Source organism: Podarcis vaucheri (assembly GCF_965113315.1).
Source record: "Podarcis vaucheri genome assembly, chromosome: 6".
In the NCBI taxonomy this organism is placed as follows: Eukaryota; Metazoa; Chordata; class Lepidosauria; order Squamata; family Lacertidae; genus Podarcis; species Podarcis vaucheri.
Window position 1 is genome coordinate 97,978,507 of NC_138764.1, and position 15,316 is coordinate 97,993,822.

Consider the following 15,316-nt stretch of genomic DNA (forward strand, 5'->3'; position numbering starts at 1 on the left):
AAATTCAGTAGCTTCACATTACAACGAGAACAAAATCAAATTTCTCCCCTATCCTTACTTACACATATAATGTATACATGGCCGGGAGAACGGCTCAGTCTCTCTCACTCACTTGCTCATCCTGGGGAATGAGAGAGAGAGAGAGAGAGAGAGAGAGAGAGAGAGAGAGAGAGAGAGAGAGAGATTATTGTCCTGCTAAACCACATTAGCGCTATTCGCATCTGGAGAGTGCAGGAGCCTAAAGAACGAGGCACGCACAAAGAGCCAGGGATGGGGGGAGGAGAGTCAGAGGGGAAAAGACACGAGAGCTGCCTGCTGCCTGGCTCTGGGCTCGCAAGTGAAAACTGCTGCATGCTTTTTCTGGAGCCGTCTCAGTGGCAGGCTGCTTCCAACTGCTCTCCCCTTCCTCTCTCTTATACACACAGAGAGAGGCTTGTCAGCAGGCTCCTCCTCTCCAGCACATTGCAAAACGAGACAAGTTTCCACTTTGGGTTTGCACTCTCGCTGCTTGGCAGCAACCAGCACCAGTCACACCCTCTGCTCAGGCGACAGTTTCCAGGCAGCCTCCCTCAAAGCTGGGTACCACTTGGGGCTGGAAAGCATCCTTAAAGCAAGCATCCTCAGCGACGTTCCAGGAAGCCTTCTGCTCTGCGAGGAGAGCCGACATGCACCTTAACACAACTTCTTCACTCTACCAGCTGGGATACCTTATGGGTCAGTTTCACTTGCTGCCCACCAACTACGCGCTGCCTTCAGCTGGGAATGTCTCCAATGGTTCAGAACTTGGGTCCAAGGTGCCCAATGAGGAGGACCTGGACGTGAACACGGACATCTACTCCAAAGTCATGGTCACCATCATCTACTTGGTGCTCTTCCTGGTGGGGACCATTGGCAACTCCATCACTGCCTACACCCTGGTGCAGAAAAAGTCCCTGCAGAACCTGCAAAGCACCGTCCATTACCACCTGGCCAGCCTGGCGTTCTCCGACCTGCTCATCTTCCTCCTCTGCATGCCCATTGAACTCTACAACTTCATCTGGGTCCATCACCCCTGGGCTTTCGGCAACGACATCTGCAAGGGCTACTACTTCCTGAGAGATGCCTGCACCTATGCCACTGCCCTCAACATCGCCAGCCTCAGTGTCGAAAGATATATGGCCATCTGCCACCCTTTCAAAGCCAAGAGCATCATGTCCAGGAGCAGGACCAAAAAATTCATCAGTTGCATCTGGGTTGCCTCGTTCCTGCTGGCCATTCCGATGATCTTGACCATGGGAGAAGTATACAAGCAAGATCCAGGCACCGTGATCTGCACCCAGATAGTAGAAGCATCCACACTGAAAGTTGTCATCCAGGTCAGTTTCTATGTCTGCTTTGTTTTCTATTGCTGCTGGCAGCTTGTCTAAACTGCACCCGGCTCTAGCTATGTTTAATACCTAGAGATCAGGGATTAGTTAGTGACTTAGGGGGAAAAATTGAAAACATAGCAAGCAGACGCTCATTTTCCTATAAAGCCATAAGCTTTCCCCTGTCACAGCAGATGACAGAAGCTCTCTCTCTCTCGAGCACGCTCAGTTCCTCGTGTTGCTCTCTCGTCGGGAGTCCTTGCATACCGCTGTTCCCAAATGACCGAAGCCAGCAAGCTTGCTGAACTTTGCAGGAGAGCTGCTTGCAATTCTATAAAGGCTGTTTCCCACATGACACGGTGTAAAGGAACATCTACGGTTTTTAGGAAAGTGTAGTGTACATGCAACAAACACACATGAGTCCCACATGTACAATTGTGAGCTGGTGGAGTTTGGCTCCGGGCTCCACACTGCAAGAATGCTCACCTGCAAACCCAGGTTTGTTGCCTGCGTAATGTGTGAAATTGTCCTAAGATTCAAAAGCAAAGCTGAGTGCTGTCTGCCCCAATGAAATGGGAAGCTGAGCTCTGCAAACTGTATAAACTGTACAAGTCCAGCCGATTTGCATGATTTCTCTATATTATTTAGACAATTAAGTCTGAAATGTTTACTATTTAGTTTTAATTTATTCTGCTTTTGCTGCTCAAGAGGCAAGGAGCTATCTAGCCAGGGCACTGAAATTCATTCTCGGACCACTGGAAATCTTATTCAGGAACACACTGGGGTCCTGGGATTTCCCCATATGTTACAAAAAATTTCACTCAACAATGGGGACTAGAAACTTGCTTTTAAACAAAAAGGAAAGTAGAGCTTCTCAAGAAACGGAAGCTTTTGCCCTACTGACATATTGTACCTTTTCTTCTCTTTTCTTTTCTGAGCTTGCACACATAATACACACTTGCCTGGTTATGAGGGAGGCCCTGGCTTTCCATGGTTATTAAGTGTGCAAAACATGCTAAAACATTCCCTGACATTGCTCACAGGTATAATAGACTGGAAAAGAAGAGTGTGGAGTTCCATGTTAATTCATAGTGAAGCAAACCAGTACATGTGCAAAAGAATCATTTGCACGGCTGCATGCTGAGATAAAATGCCACATTGTTGAGATATGCCACCAGGGCTACTATTCAGCCATGTAGTATTTTATTGGCTTGTTCCTAGAAGGGGCACACACGTTCCTAAACGTGTGCCAGTGTGCCTGATGGTGGATAACATAACGAGGACAAACCAAGGCATTTGGGGTGGCAAGTGGATGCGAGAAGACATTAACAGCTGAGAGCTGCACCCCATTACTATGAATGGGAAGTTATGTCATTGGGGCTTCACTGGGAACTTTGCATAGGACTGCAATGTGCAACCCAAAATGCTGTGTTTTTCCATAGAAGTGATTTTCAGTGCATTCCTAAAATTAGCTTTGAGCTAACTGTGGATACCCTTACAGTCTTACAGGCAAAGGCTATTCATATTTATTGGAAGTATGCAGGCATGGATAGAGTAGCATCCTTTGACTTCAACGCTTTAGGTCGAGCGACTTAATCATTGATTGGCACATGCATCCTGACTTCAAGAAGGATTAAGTGGTTTGTGGATCAGGCAGTGCATGTCAGCTTCAGGAAGGTGTGCTAAGTGTTCCAGAGTGTTTGGTGTGTGGGAAACTTATGCCTCTAATTACAAAACAAGTGGCGGTTAGGTTCTTGGGTCTAAGGGTGTTGAATTTTCCCAAAACACTGAGCTCAGATGAGTTTGTGGACGGAGCCTACAGAGTGGAGGTTTATTTCGATGTCACGGTGGATGGGAGGAATGCTGCATGTGTTCTTAAAGTTTACCCAGGCATGAATTTAAGTGCAAGCAAACTTTGAATCAATATCAGTGTCAAACAAGTAGCATTGCTTTTAGCCAGCTGCAAAATGGAAAAAAAGAAAGAAAGAAAGAAAGAAAAGCAACAAAGCGACCCTTGTTTCTAAAAGGAAGCACTTCAGGACTAAATGTCTCGCAGATCCGTAGGAGAACAAAGGCAGTTTCCTGTCCTAGCAATGTATCCCAGGCCCAGAGGGGATGCCAAAGAAAGTCAAGGAGCAACATCCTCCAAAATCAAGGCAGAATAAATTTTGTTCCATGCATCTGTAGGAACACATTACTTAGGAGCACACTAAAGGTAAAGGTAAAGGGACCCCTGACCATTAGGTCCAGTCGTGGCTGACTCTGGGGTTGCAGTGCTCCTCTCGCTTTATTGGCTGAGGGAGCCGGCATACAGCTTCTGGGTCATGTGGCCGGCATGGCTAAGCCGCTTCTGGTGAACCAGAGCAGTGCACGGAACACTGTTTACCTTCCCGTCAGAGTGGTACCTATTTATCTACTTGCAATTTGACGTGCTTTCGAACTGCTAGGTTGGCAGGAGCAGGGACCAAGCAACGGGAGTTCACCCCGTCGTGGGGATTTCAACCACTGACCTTCTGATTGGCAAGTCCTAGGCTCTGTGGTTTAACCCACAGCGCCACCCGCGTCCCACTAGGAGCACACTACCTGACCTAAAGTAATTGTGGAAGTCAGTAGGTGTGAAAAGGACACATTTTTGCCTCCTTTTTTAAAGCATGAATATGGCAAAGTAGGGGTTCTGAGCTGTGTTAGCCACCCTGAGGTTCCAGGTTCAATCCATGACATCACTAGGTAGGGCTGGGCAAAGAACTTTGCCTGAGACCCTGAAGAGCCACTGCCATTCATTGTAGATGATACTGAACTTGATAGACCTATGGTATGACTCAGTAGAATTCAGATTCCTATGCACAGAGTGCCACAGAGGATAGCTAGAGGTGGGGACTGCTCCAAGGAATCACTTCTCAGTAGGACAGATGTCTCCTAGTACTCTGTGCTGGGATAAGATTCCTGGAGACTGACCACCACTTGTTTATCCTATGGAAGTTGAGAAAGGCTTCCTACATGATTCAGAACCCCAGTCATTCAGTGGGGTTTTCCATTCTACACTAGTGGCAGGTTGTGCCTGAACTGAGAAAAGTTCCATGGCTATAATTACACCCTTTACTTGTCCTCTTGTTCTTCCAGCCAGTAAGAAGCATGTGCAGAGGGATATCCCTCTGGTGGCTTTTCGGGGTGGGGGAGTTTCATGACTAACATTCCAGAATGCGGATTTTATGGGAATACAGGAGATTCGAAGAGGAACTATGTGTTTGCCTGAACTAGAGTGAACCTGGTTGTTGTGCTCCTTCTGAGATAGTTTGTCCACCTTTGGTCCCCAACCTGCACTCAGCTCTCACCTGTGGGTGAGAAGCAGCCAGCATGCCACCGCGGCCACACCCCAGGAAACCCCTCTGACGGGCTGGCTAAACCAGGTGAGGGTAGCCAATGGGTATCAACCCTTGCTGAGTTAGGGACTTGCATTCAAAAGATAGGATGAGCAGAGGAGACCAATAATGGTTCCAATGGTCAAGAAAGAAGTTTCTGCATGCAGTGGCAGAGGAAGCCGCTCGGGCGTCGGGAGCTGCGCACCCATGGGTGGCGTGAGCCACACTGTGGGGTCTCTGGAGTCCACCTGCCTCCTTCCACTCAGCCACCCTGCAGCTGGGAAGGAGGTGGCGGGTGGACCATTTGGGCACTGCGGAGCCTGCACGTGCCCAAGCCACTGCGTCTCTCCCAGGAGAGACATATGGCTCAGGTGTGCTGCAGGTCCTGCGGTGAGTGCTGCCCGGCATTTTGTCACCCCCCTCAGTGGTGACACCCGGGGCAGACCGCACCCACCGCAGCCCCTTCCTCCGCCCTTGTCTGCATGTGCTGTAGAGGGAAGTGAGGGGCAGATGGGGAAGGGAAATTCTGATCCTAAACCTTCACTGCCTTTGGGTGAAGAAGATGCTAAGGAGTCAACAGTACACAAATCTGGAGTGAAGTCCGTAAGGTAGTTGAATGATTTCTTGCTTGCCACCTTCCAGCAACTCCTGCAGCCAAGCTGGTGCCAAACAGCTTGCTCTGTTTTCCTTTGGACTGCATCAGTGAGGGACTTGCTTGTCTTGGCATCTGAGCAGCCCAAGACCTCCACACACACTACCCAGGGTTGTACCCCAAAGAGGTCATAGAATCATAGAATCATAGAGTTGGAAGAGACCACAAGGGCCATCGAGTCCAACCCCCTGCCAAGCAGGAAACACCATCAGAGCACTCCTGACATATGGTTGTCAAGCCTCTGCTTAAAGACCTCCAAAGTAGGAGACTCCACCACACTCCTTGGCAGCAAATGCCACTGTCGAACAGCTCTTACTGTCAGGAAGTTCTTCCTAATGTTTAGGTGGAATCTTCTTTCTTGTAGTTTGGATCCATTGCTCCGTGTCCGCTTCTCTGGAGCAGCAGAAAACAACCTTTCTCCCTCCTCTATGTGACATCCTTTTATATATTTGAACATGGCTATCATATCACCCCTTAACCTCCTCTTCTCCAGGCTAAACATGCCCAGCTCCCTTAGCCGTGTTTCCAGGCCTTTGACCATTTTGGTTGCCCTCCTCTGGACACATTCCAGTTTGTCAGTGTCCTTCTTGAACTGTGGTGCCCAGAACTGGACACAGTACTCCAGGTGAGGTCTGACCAGAGCAGAATACAGTCATACAGGTCATTTTGGTGCTGCTGGTGAAATGGGTTGACCCCCCTGCCTGGAAGCATACTTCATTGCCTTTTGAAAAAGACAGGCGCCAACAACTCGGTGGGAGAACCACAATGCAAAAATTGGAGGATTTGAAGGATAGTTGTATTTCAGTTCAAGGGTTGTTTCAGGAAACAGCAAATTGGACGGATTTGCCTTTAAATGTGTGTTTCCCCCTCATCCCTAACTAGGGCTGAGGGGACTCCAGTTCAACTCCCCTCCTAGCCATGTCGCTTAGGGGTCCAGTCACTAAGCCTAGTCTGCTTCTCAGAGTTGTTGTGGGAATAACATGGGGAAGGAAGTGATCATATGTGCTGCCTTAAATAACTAATAAATAATAAAGCTTTCCCTGCCCTTGCTTCAGAAAGAAGGCAGAGGTATATCTTTCCCCGTGACTGAAGCAAGGAGTAATAGCAGATTTACTCCAGGAACTGTGCTCACATGTTTCCTGCAGTAAGAATGCCACTGGGAACATTTTAAACTATTGGAGCAGGAAGCCTCTGCAATAGTCTTTAAATGCTCCAGGGAGCTCTTTACTGCCGGACGTATTTTGTGAACAAATGTGACCTGGGGGCATTCTGTGCAGTAAATGACAGTTGTGAGTGCAGTTCAAATGAGGGATATCTACTCCCTCATTAAAAATCTGCACTGAAATCTGCAACCCTTCTGATTCCAAACAAAGTTCCTTCTTCAGAAATTACTGTTGATGCAAATCATCCATAACACGATAAAGAATAGTAGAGCAATAGATAAAATTTCAGGATAAAAACCTAGACCAAAATGAGGCACATGAGAGAAGAATGGAGGTGGAATTATTATAGAATTTAAGATGGGGAAAGTTATTGCGTGTCATCCAATCTTACCCTCCCTGCTCAGGAATCTGGCAGCTACAGCTTCCCAGACAAATGCCCCACCCAATCTATGCTGAAAACACCGCCAAGAAAAGGAGAGTCCACTAAGACTTGCTTGTTCTATATTGCACCAGAGAATGGGACTAGAATAAAGAGATGCATATTTCAGGAAAGCAGATTTAGGCTTAATGGTCAGAGAACCCTCCGAGGAAGAAGGGCCATTAGATGTTGGGACAGACTTGCCTCATGCTTTTGACAACCCTTCAGGCAGTGGCATAGCGTGGGGGGTGCAGGGGGGCCGGCTGCACCGGGCGCAACATCTGGGGGTTAGGGTTAGGGGGTGCAAATCCACGGGTTAGGGGGCGCAAATCCATGGGTTAGGGGGCGCAAATTACTTGCCTTGTCCCGGGTGCTGACAACCCACGCTACGCCACTGCCTTCAGGTACTTGAAGACAGAAATCATGTCTCCATTTCACCTTCTCTTCTCCAAGCTAAACACACCCACGTCTTACTCTCAATCTTCTCAAATTAATAACCTCCTTTCTTCTTTTTAGTCTTAATCTTTACAGCTGTAAACCACTTAATTTATAAAACCAGTGCCATTCTAACACTCATTAATTTTACAGTATTTCTTAAGATAGTTCTTAATTTTTTTCCAATCTTCTTCCACCGCCTCTTTTCCCTGGTCTCGGATTCTGCCGTCTTTCAAGCATTCCTCATGGGTTCCCGTCAGTCAGTGAGAAATGAGAAATGGCATGTGTAGCAGAATCAGTAAGGGGAGGCAGAACCAGTGTCGTGAGAGAGAGATAAATGGAGGCACCCAAAGCAAAAGCAGAGCAGTCACTGAAAAGAATTTAGGAGGAAGATTTGAGTGCTGAGATTGGCTTAGGAGAATGGTGAAAAATACGGACACAAAATAACACTAAGATTCCTATCAGCAAGAATTGATGGAAACATACTGAAATGAATCCATTTAAAACCGGGCAAATGTGACAAGGGCTGGATCTAGCCACATAAAAAATAATAATCAGGAAAACATGTTATAAAACTCATAATGGGAAATCACGTTGCTGAAGGATCAAACTCTAGAGTGTCATCTTGCGTCACAGTGTTATAACGCTTTTTTAAAAAATGTAGCACTCAAGTCTCACCTAAATATAGTGGGGTTTTAGCATCAAGGCTACATTTTATGATATGTGGTAGTCTTGTGACAGGGCATCAAAGTTCTACACTCTGGTTTTCAAGGAGATAAGGGAGATCACTCAACAATAAGGGTTGCGGAATCCACAACTGGGGTTGTTGTCCCTTTCTGACTAAGAGCAGAAAAGCTTACTTGACAAAGAACTGATAGGTTATCTCTGTTAGTGGCTACTCAACAGCTTGTCACTTGGAACTGGAAAACTTTGGACAACTTAACATTAAGGCTCTGATTGGCCAATGGGAGCACAGAATGCTGGACTGTGTGGGTCATCAGCCTGATCCAGCAGGCTTTTGTGTTATTACAGTGGTACCTCGGGTTACAGACGCTTCAGGTTACAGACTCCACTAACCCAGAAATAGTACCTCGGGTTAAGAACTTTGCTTCAGAATGAGAACAGAAATTGCGTCACAGCGGCAGTGGGAGGCCCCATTAGCTAAAGTGGTGCTTCAGGTTAAGAACGGTTTCAGGTTAAGAATGGACCTCCAGAACGAATTAAGTTCTTAACCCGAGGCACCACTGTATAAGCAAATCCATGGGGTGGGTTGCTACAGGGGAAGGTAGAGGTTCCTCACTGTGTGTTCAGATGCCGCACATGCTCTTTGCTTGCATTGCCTCTCTAGGGGAAAGCCAGGCTGACATGTAGCGGTTGAGGAGAGTGGCACAGGTTAACTTGTTGTTGTTTAGTCGTTTAGTCGTGTCCGACTCTTCATGACCCCATGGACCAGAGAACGCCAGGCACCCCTGTCTTCCAATGCCTCCCGCAGTTTGGTCAAACTCATGTTGGTAGCTTTGAGAACACTGTCCAACCATCTCGTCCTCTGTCGTCCTCTTCTCCTTGTGCCCTCCATCTTTCCCAGCATCAGGGTCTTTTCCAGGGAGTCTTCTCTTTTCATGAGGTGACCAAAGTATTGGAGCCTCAGCTTCACGATCTGTCCTTCCAGTGAGCACTCAGGGCTGATTTCCTTCAGAATGGAGAGGTTGGATCTTCTTGCAGTCCATGGGACTCTCAAGAGTCTCCTCCAGCAGCACCATAATTCAAAAGCATCAATTCTTCATTGATCAGCCTTCTTTATGGTTAACTAAACAGGTTAACTAAACGAGGTTATTCCTAGCTTTGCTTAACTAAAGGAGGACTGAAAGCATGTGCTCCAAACAGGGAAAGTCAGAAACAGCTATTGGATACTACTCAGCTGCTTGACTCCATGCATCTGGTCTAATGCTATTTCCTCCTTTGGAGAGGAGTTAAAAACAGCTATAAAGGAACCCACCTTCTCTCCCTCCCTCCTTTCATCCCTTTAAGTTATTCTTTCTCTTGTTAGGAAAATGTCAAGAGACATCGGGTTAAACAAGCATCCTACTTCCTTCCCGCCTCGAAATTACATTTCTCTGCTTACATTGTCAGATCCACGCTCTATGGCAACAGACCGTGGCTGCAACAACAGCAAAAGAAAACTTTTAAAAAAACCAACTTTGAAATGAGCTGGATTCTTGCGAGACAAAAGAATAGCACTGAAGGCACAAAGGGTGGCTGTCTCCCAAGTGCGATTTTCAAAGGAGAATTCGGCGTCTTGGTAGCTTGAGGCTGTTTTAAAAAGCAGCAGCAACTTCTGGGAGCTGTAAAGTGGGGAGTGGGAATGCAGTCTCTGTGCTGGGGGATATGAGCGTGCTACACAAAATTAATTCAGTAATGCTTGCTGTGCTTCTGGATGATTTACTGCTCTGGATCTGCCCCATTCCATAGGAAGGAATAATTCTGCTCCCTACCTGCTCTCCATCAGGCATGACTGAGTAGTTCAATCATTCCAATGTTGGGACACACACAGCAAAATTATCCAGTCACTGCTCTGGTCTCATGTAGTGATTTTGCCAGAGTAGATGGTCTACTCCATGGGTAGGCAAACTAAGGCCCGGGGGCCAGATCCGGTCCAATCACCTTCTAAATCCGGCCCACGGATGGTCCGGCAATCAGCGTGTTTTTACATGAGTAGGATGTGTCCTTTTATTTAAAATGCATCTCTGGGCTCTTTGTGGGGCCTGCCTGGTGTTTTTACATGAGTAGAATGTGTGCCTTTATTTAAAATGCATCTCTGGGTTATTTGTGGGGCATAGGAATTTGTTCATTATTTTTTTCAAAATAGAGTCCAGCCCCCCACAAGGTCTGAGGGACAGTGGACCAGCCCCCTGCTGAAAAAGTTTGCTGACCCCTTTACTCTGACTGACAGAAGTTCTTCAAATCCCAGGCTAAGTACCTTTACCATCACCTGTTGCCAAGGCTTGTCTGCATGCCAAGCATAGGCTAAAGTCTTTCTCCAACCAAAGACTGGCCTCTGTCCCGCATCCCATAGGACAGACTCTCTGGATCACGAAGAAACAATGGCAATAGGCTTCTCTGAGGGTGGATCAGCTTTACTCCTTAACACTCTGAAAGCCAACCTTTTCTGGCGTGCATGTGAAATGTGATTCCAATCTTAATACAGGAAAGAAGCATGCTTCCTTTATCATGCATTTGGGTAACCCTGCTGTGACATCAATGGAAGTCAGGGGACCATATTTAAAAGCTCTTAAAGTTGGCATGATCCAGAACATCGGGTCACACCCCACCCTGTGATCTGTCAGAGTTTGCCTTTCCTGGCCCGTGTTGCCTTAATGTTTCAACCTGTAAAATGAGGGCAAACTTTTGTGTAAATAAGAGCATACGAAAAAAGCCCATCTGGTCTAGCATCCAGTTCTCACAAATTGTCCAATTAGTTGCCTATGGGACTTCAGAAGGGGGCTCTCCTTCACTGGAGGTTTTTAAGCAGAGGTTGGATGGTCATCTGTCAGAGATTCTTCGGCTCTGATTCCTGCATTTCAGGGAGTTAGCCTAGATCAGCCTTGGGGACCCTTACAACTCTTTCATCATGTGATTGTATGACCCAAGTACAACTGTGCTCTCCCCAGTTGTGATTCCCAGCAGTTAATATCCAGAGGCATCCTGTCTCCCACAGGAGAGGCAGAACATGATCTAGACAGACGTTTTGCCTTGTTCTTTCAGGACGGCTGGTATCATTATGCCTCCTTCGTGTGCAGCCCTGCAGATCTCTTCCTTCTGCCTTTTAATTGCCTCGGCTCTTTACTTTAATAGAGTGCCTGTAATCCAGGTAACTTGACATGGATCAATAAACCACCAGCCTCCTGTTGAGTTAGACATCCTATCCTCCCTTCCTTTTCTTTGCATTTCGGATTCTGCGGTCTCAAACTGAGACAGTCTTCGTGTGCAGAAGCAAGCGGAGCAAACAGCTACTTGATCAAGGCCTGTCATTGACTTTGCGGCTGAGCAGCGAGAGATCTGGACATCTAAAAATGATTTACAATGAGGATGGGGAAGCTGGGCCCTCCACTGCAGATGTTTTAAACTACTGCGCCCATCATCTCTGACTACTGGCCATGCTGGTGGGAGTTGGTGTCCAACATTACTTAGAGGGCTGCAAGTAGGGAGAGACAAATGTATCAATTTCTCATTTAAAAAAATCTTATGCTCAGATCTCCACATTTCCACATCAGTTGGCCATTTTTTTAAAAGTCCTCATGAAAATTCATCATCGTTTTAGTTCAAATTCCTACAAATATACACACTTTTCTGTGCATTTCCCCCTAATATGCTCTCCCCAGGGAGACTCACCTGGTGCCTTTGCTATATATCTTTAGACACCAGTCAAAAATATTCCTCTTCTCCAAGGCCTTTGGCTAATTAAACAATCTTTTAAACTCTGTGTGCTGGGAGGGGTTGCTGTTTTTGTTTGTTACTATGGTATTATTTTTATGTTTTTATATTGTAAACCACCCTGTGATCTCAGGTGAATTAATTGATTAATTAATTAATAATCGCAAAGCAATTCTCCCTGACATAATGCATTTTTGCTCATTATTTTCACTAATCTATGCCTTTTAAAGAAATGTACACTCTACCCAAATTTATGCATTTTTGTACGTATTCCTTGACCCACGGGTTGCATTGCAAAATTCGGAGAGGAGCAAATTTCAAAGAATAGCTCTATTTCAGTCTGCAAATGGTTTTCAAAAATGTGAAATTGTTAGGCTGGACTTCATATGTTCCATCCCTTGGCACAGGCTCCCATCCCTGCCTTACAATGAATCACACCAGCCTGCCTCTAGCCCAGAGTTGCATATTTTACTTTGATGGGCAAAGGCTTTCCATGATCTCAGGCAGGGATCCTTCCCAAAATTCTTGCCTTTATATGCTTTTAATTGTAGATGCCAAGGACTCAACCTGGCAGTGACATAGTGCAACAGATACATTTGGGAGCACAGCCCCAGTACTTTTTTTTCCACAGCAGAAGCAAATGCCTCCTTTGCTGGAGCAGTAGTTCCTACTGCTGGACCACAACTCCCATATCTTTGACCATTGGTCACACTGGTGGGGGCTGATGGGAGTTGGAGTCTAACCATATCTAGAGAGCCATGAGCCACACCCCCCCTGCAATGCTGAGCGTCAGATGGCAGAGGATCCAACTCCCTGTCAGTATTTTCATCCCTCCCATTGCAAGGATCACCAGATCATGTTTGCTTTACTTTCTGTCTGTGAGAAAGGAGGGGGCAGAACTCCCCTTCCAGACTTCCGTCCCTAGTACTGTCTTGATTTTCTTTCATTTGTCTAGAGACAAGATGGCAGTATGAGAGAGCTGCTTCTCTTGTACATGTTTGTTATGTTCTTCTATTTGTTTAATTAGATGAAATAAATTAGGTATGCAACAAAACCTCCACAGCTTTGCTTCTGTTTGTTGTTGTTTAGTCGTTTAGTCGTGTCTGACTCCTTGTGATCCCATGGACCAGAGCACTCCAGGCACTCCTGTCTTCTACTGCCTCCCGCAGTCTGGTCAAACTCATGTTGGTAGCTTCACGAACACTGTCCAACCATCTCATCCTCTGTCTTCCCCTTCTCCTTGTGCCCTCAATCTTTCCCAACATCAGGGTCTTTTCCAGGGAGTCTTCTCTTCTCATGAGGTGGCCAAGGTATTGGAGCCTCAGCTTCACGATCTGTCCTTCCAGTGAGCACTCAGGGCTGATTTCCTTCAGAATGGAGAGGTTTGATCTTCTTGCAGTCCATGGGACTCTCAAGAGTCTCCTCCAGCACCATCATTCAAAAGCATCAATTCTTCGGTGATCAGCCTTCTTTATGGTCCAGCTCTCACCTCCATACATCACTACTGGGAAAACCATAGCTTTACCTATACGGACCTTTTTGCTTCCGTTACTCTGCTGCTTTTGAGGTGCTCACATGAGCAAATGTGAGTCCACAGCACCAGGAATGCTGCTCTGCTGTTCCTGCGTTCCTGTGATCGGAAGGTCAGAGCAGGTGCTCCCGTCATCTAGCCCATGCAGACACTGAAGACGTGGCCTGTACATGGGTGTACGGAAACCCCCGTGACAGGTTGCCAGGAACGGATGAGACAAGGAAAAGTTCTTACCAGCTGCTTTTTATTCAATATTCACAGAGAGAGGCTTGGAAATGCAGCATCTTCAAATAATGAGTCTCCACCCCCACTCTCCCTTCATGCATCATTACTTATGGGTGCTGAGAAGTGTCCTCTGCCTTTGAGCTCTTTGCTCTCCTACTTTCAAGGCTTGCCAGGTTCTGGGAGAGGGGGAATCTGGAATGATTTCTAAAGACACTGAGCTGTTGCTCCCCTGGTGCTGCTGCTTCTTCCTCCTCCTCCTCTCCCATTATTTCCCAGCTTTCCCCCTCACCTGCCTCTGAGCTGTGATCTTCCTCAAAACCCTGTTGTAATTCTGAACTGTTGTCTTCTTCTCTGGAAGGGTCAGGCTAGGGAGTCGGTCTCCACCATTCCTCCTCTGCTTCTCTGTCCCTGACACTGAACAACAGCAGAGCCTCAGGATCTGTCTAAGTATACCTGATGGAGCGTCTCCAACCCCATCGTTCTGCCCGGACGCTGAGGTCCAGTGCTGAGGGCCTTCTGGTGGTTCCCTTATTGTGAGAAGCAAAGCTACAGGGAACCAGGCAGAGGGCCTTCTTGGTAGTGGCGCCTGTCCTGTGGAACGCCCTCCCATCAGATATCAAAGAGATAAACAACTACCTGACATTCAGAAGACATCTTAAGGCAGCCCTGTTCAGGGAAGTTTTTAATGTGTGATATCTTAGTGTATTTTTGGTCTTTCTGGAAGCTGCCCAGAGTGGCTGGGGAAACCAGCCAGATGGGTGGGGTACAAATAATAAATTATTATTATTATAAGTGCTGAGGGTTCTGTCCTGCACTGCATTTTAAACTGAATAGAAATGTTGGAGAACAGCACCAAAAGAAACAGCAAGGTGAGAAAGAAATCAGGCTTGTGGATCTGAATTCTGCCTTCCTTATGGCATAAATCTTTTATTCGAGGGAAGGCTGTGTGGTGTCACATCACAAAAGAAAGGCAGCTTATCTTCCCGAACGTGCATGGCATTTCCCAAGAATGACTAATCCTACCCTTATTGCACCAGGAAGCCCGTCTTGTGGCTGGATGGAAATTAAATAAGTCTTTGCTTTCACTACTTTATATAATCACTTGGCTTACCGAGCTCCGCCAGTTCTTACATAATTTTGTGTATGTGTCTGTTGATTATAAAGCATTTGCTTTTTCTTGCAAGCCGTCCGTGGCAGGGAATTAAAAAAAAGCAAGGAGATTTTTTTTGGGGGGGGCGCAGATGGAGTTTGCAACCCCGCGCTTCCTTCCTCCCCAATTTCCATGGAAGTTTGCACAAAAGCAGAAGGGCAGAAGTTAATTTTGCTAGTCCTTGCTTGTGGAAGAGACCAAGCAAATCTCATTCCCAGCTTTAATCTTTAAAGCAGCCATTCAATTGTCTCCTTCCCTTCCTCGAACACTTTCATTACGGTGCCCTTCAGACATGATTGGCTTCCAAGCACCCGGAGGCTGTGTGTGAACAATGGAACCACATGGTTTGAGCTGAGTGCATGGGTGGGCTGATTATGGGATGTCTGCCACCCCGCCTCCATTCGTGTTTTGACTGCTGTTAACTTAAAACAAACAAACAAACACGCTATACCCTGACAAACTAAAATTCTGTGCCAAATAGAGCTGGATTCTGTGACCAGTAGACCTTATGCCTAGAATAGTCTTGGCAACAGTCCTCCTGGGCTGAAAATTCTGCTGGTCACTGCCAGGTCAGTGAATGGCAAAACTACAGATATGCAACACTTG

General features: G+C 46.7%; 1 protein-coding gene across 1 annotated transcript in view; it reads left to right on the forward strand.

Moving 5' to 3' along the window:
• Nucleotides 1-313: 313 nt before the first annotated feature.
• Nucleotides 314-15,316, forward strand: part of NTSR1 (neurotensin receptor 1) — a 115,868-nt gene continuing 100,865 nt past the window's right edge. The window contains exon 1 of the mRNA XM_082226303.1: nt 314-1,355. Coding sequence (XP_082082429.1) covers nt 666-1,355 — 690 coding nt within the window. The 5' untranslated portion in view covers nt 314-665. The remainder of the gene's footprint in view (nt 1,356-15,316) is intronic.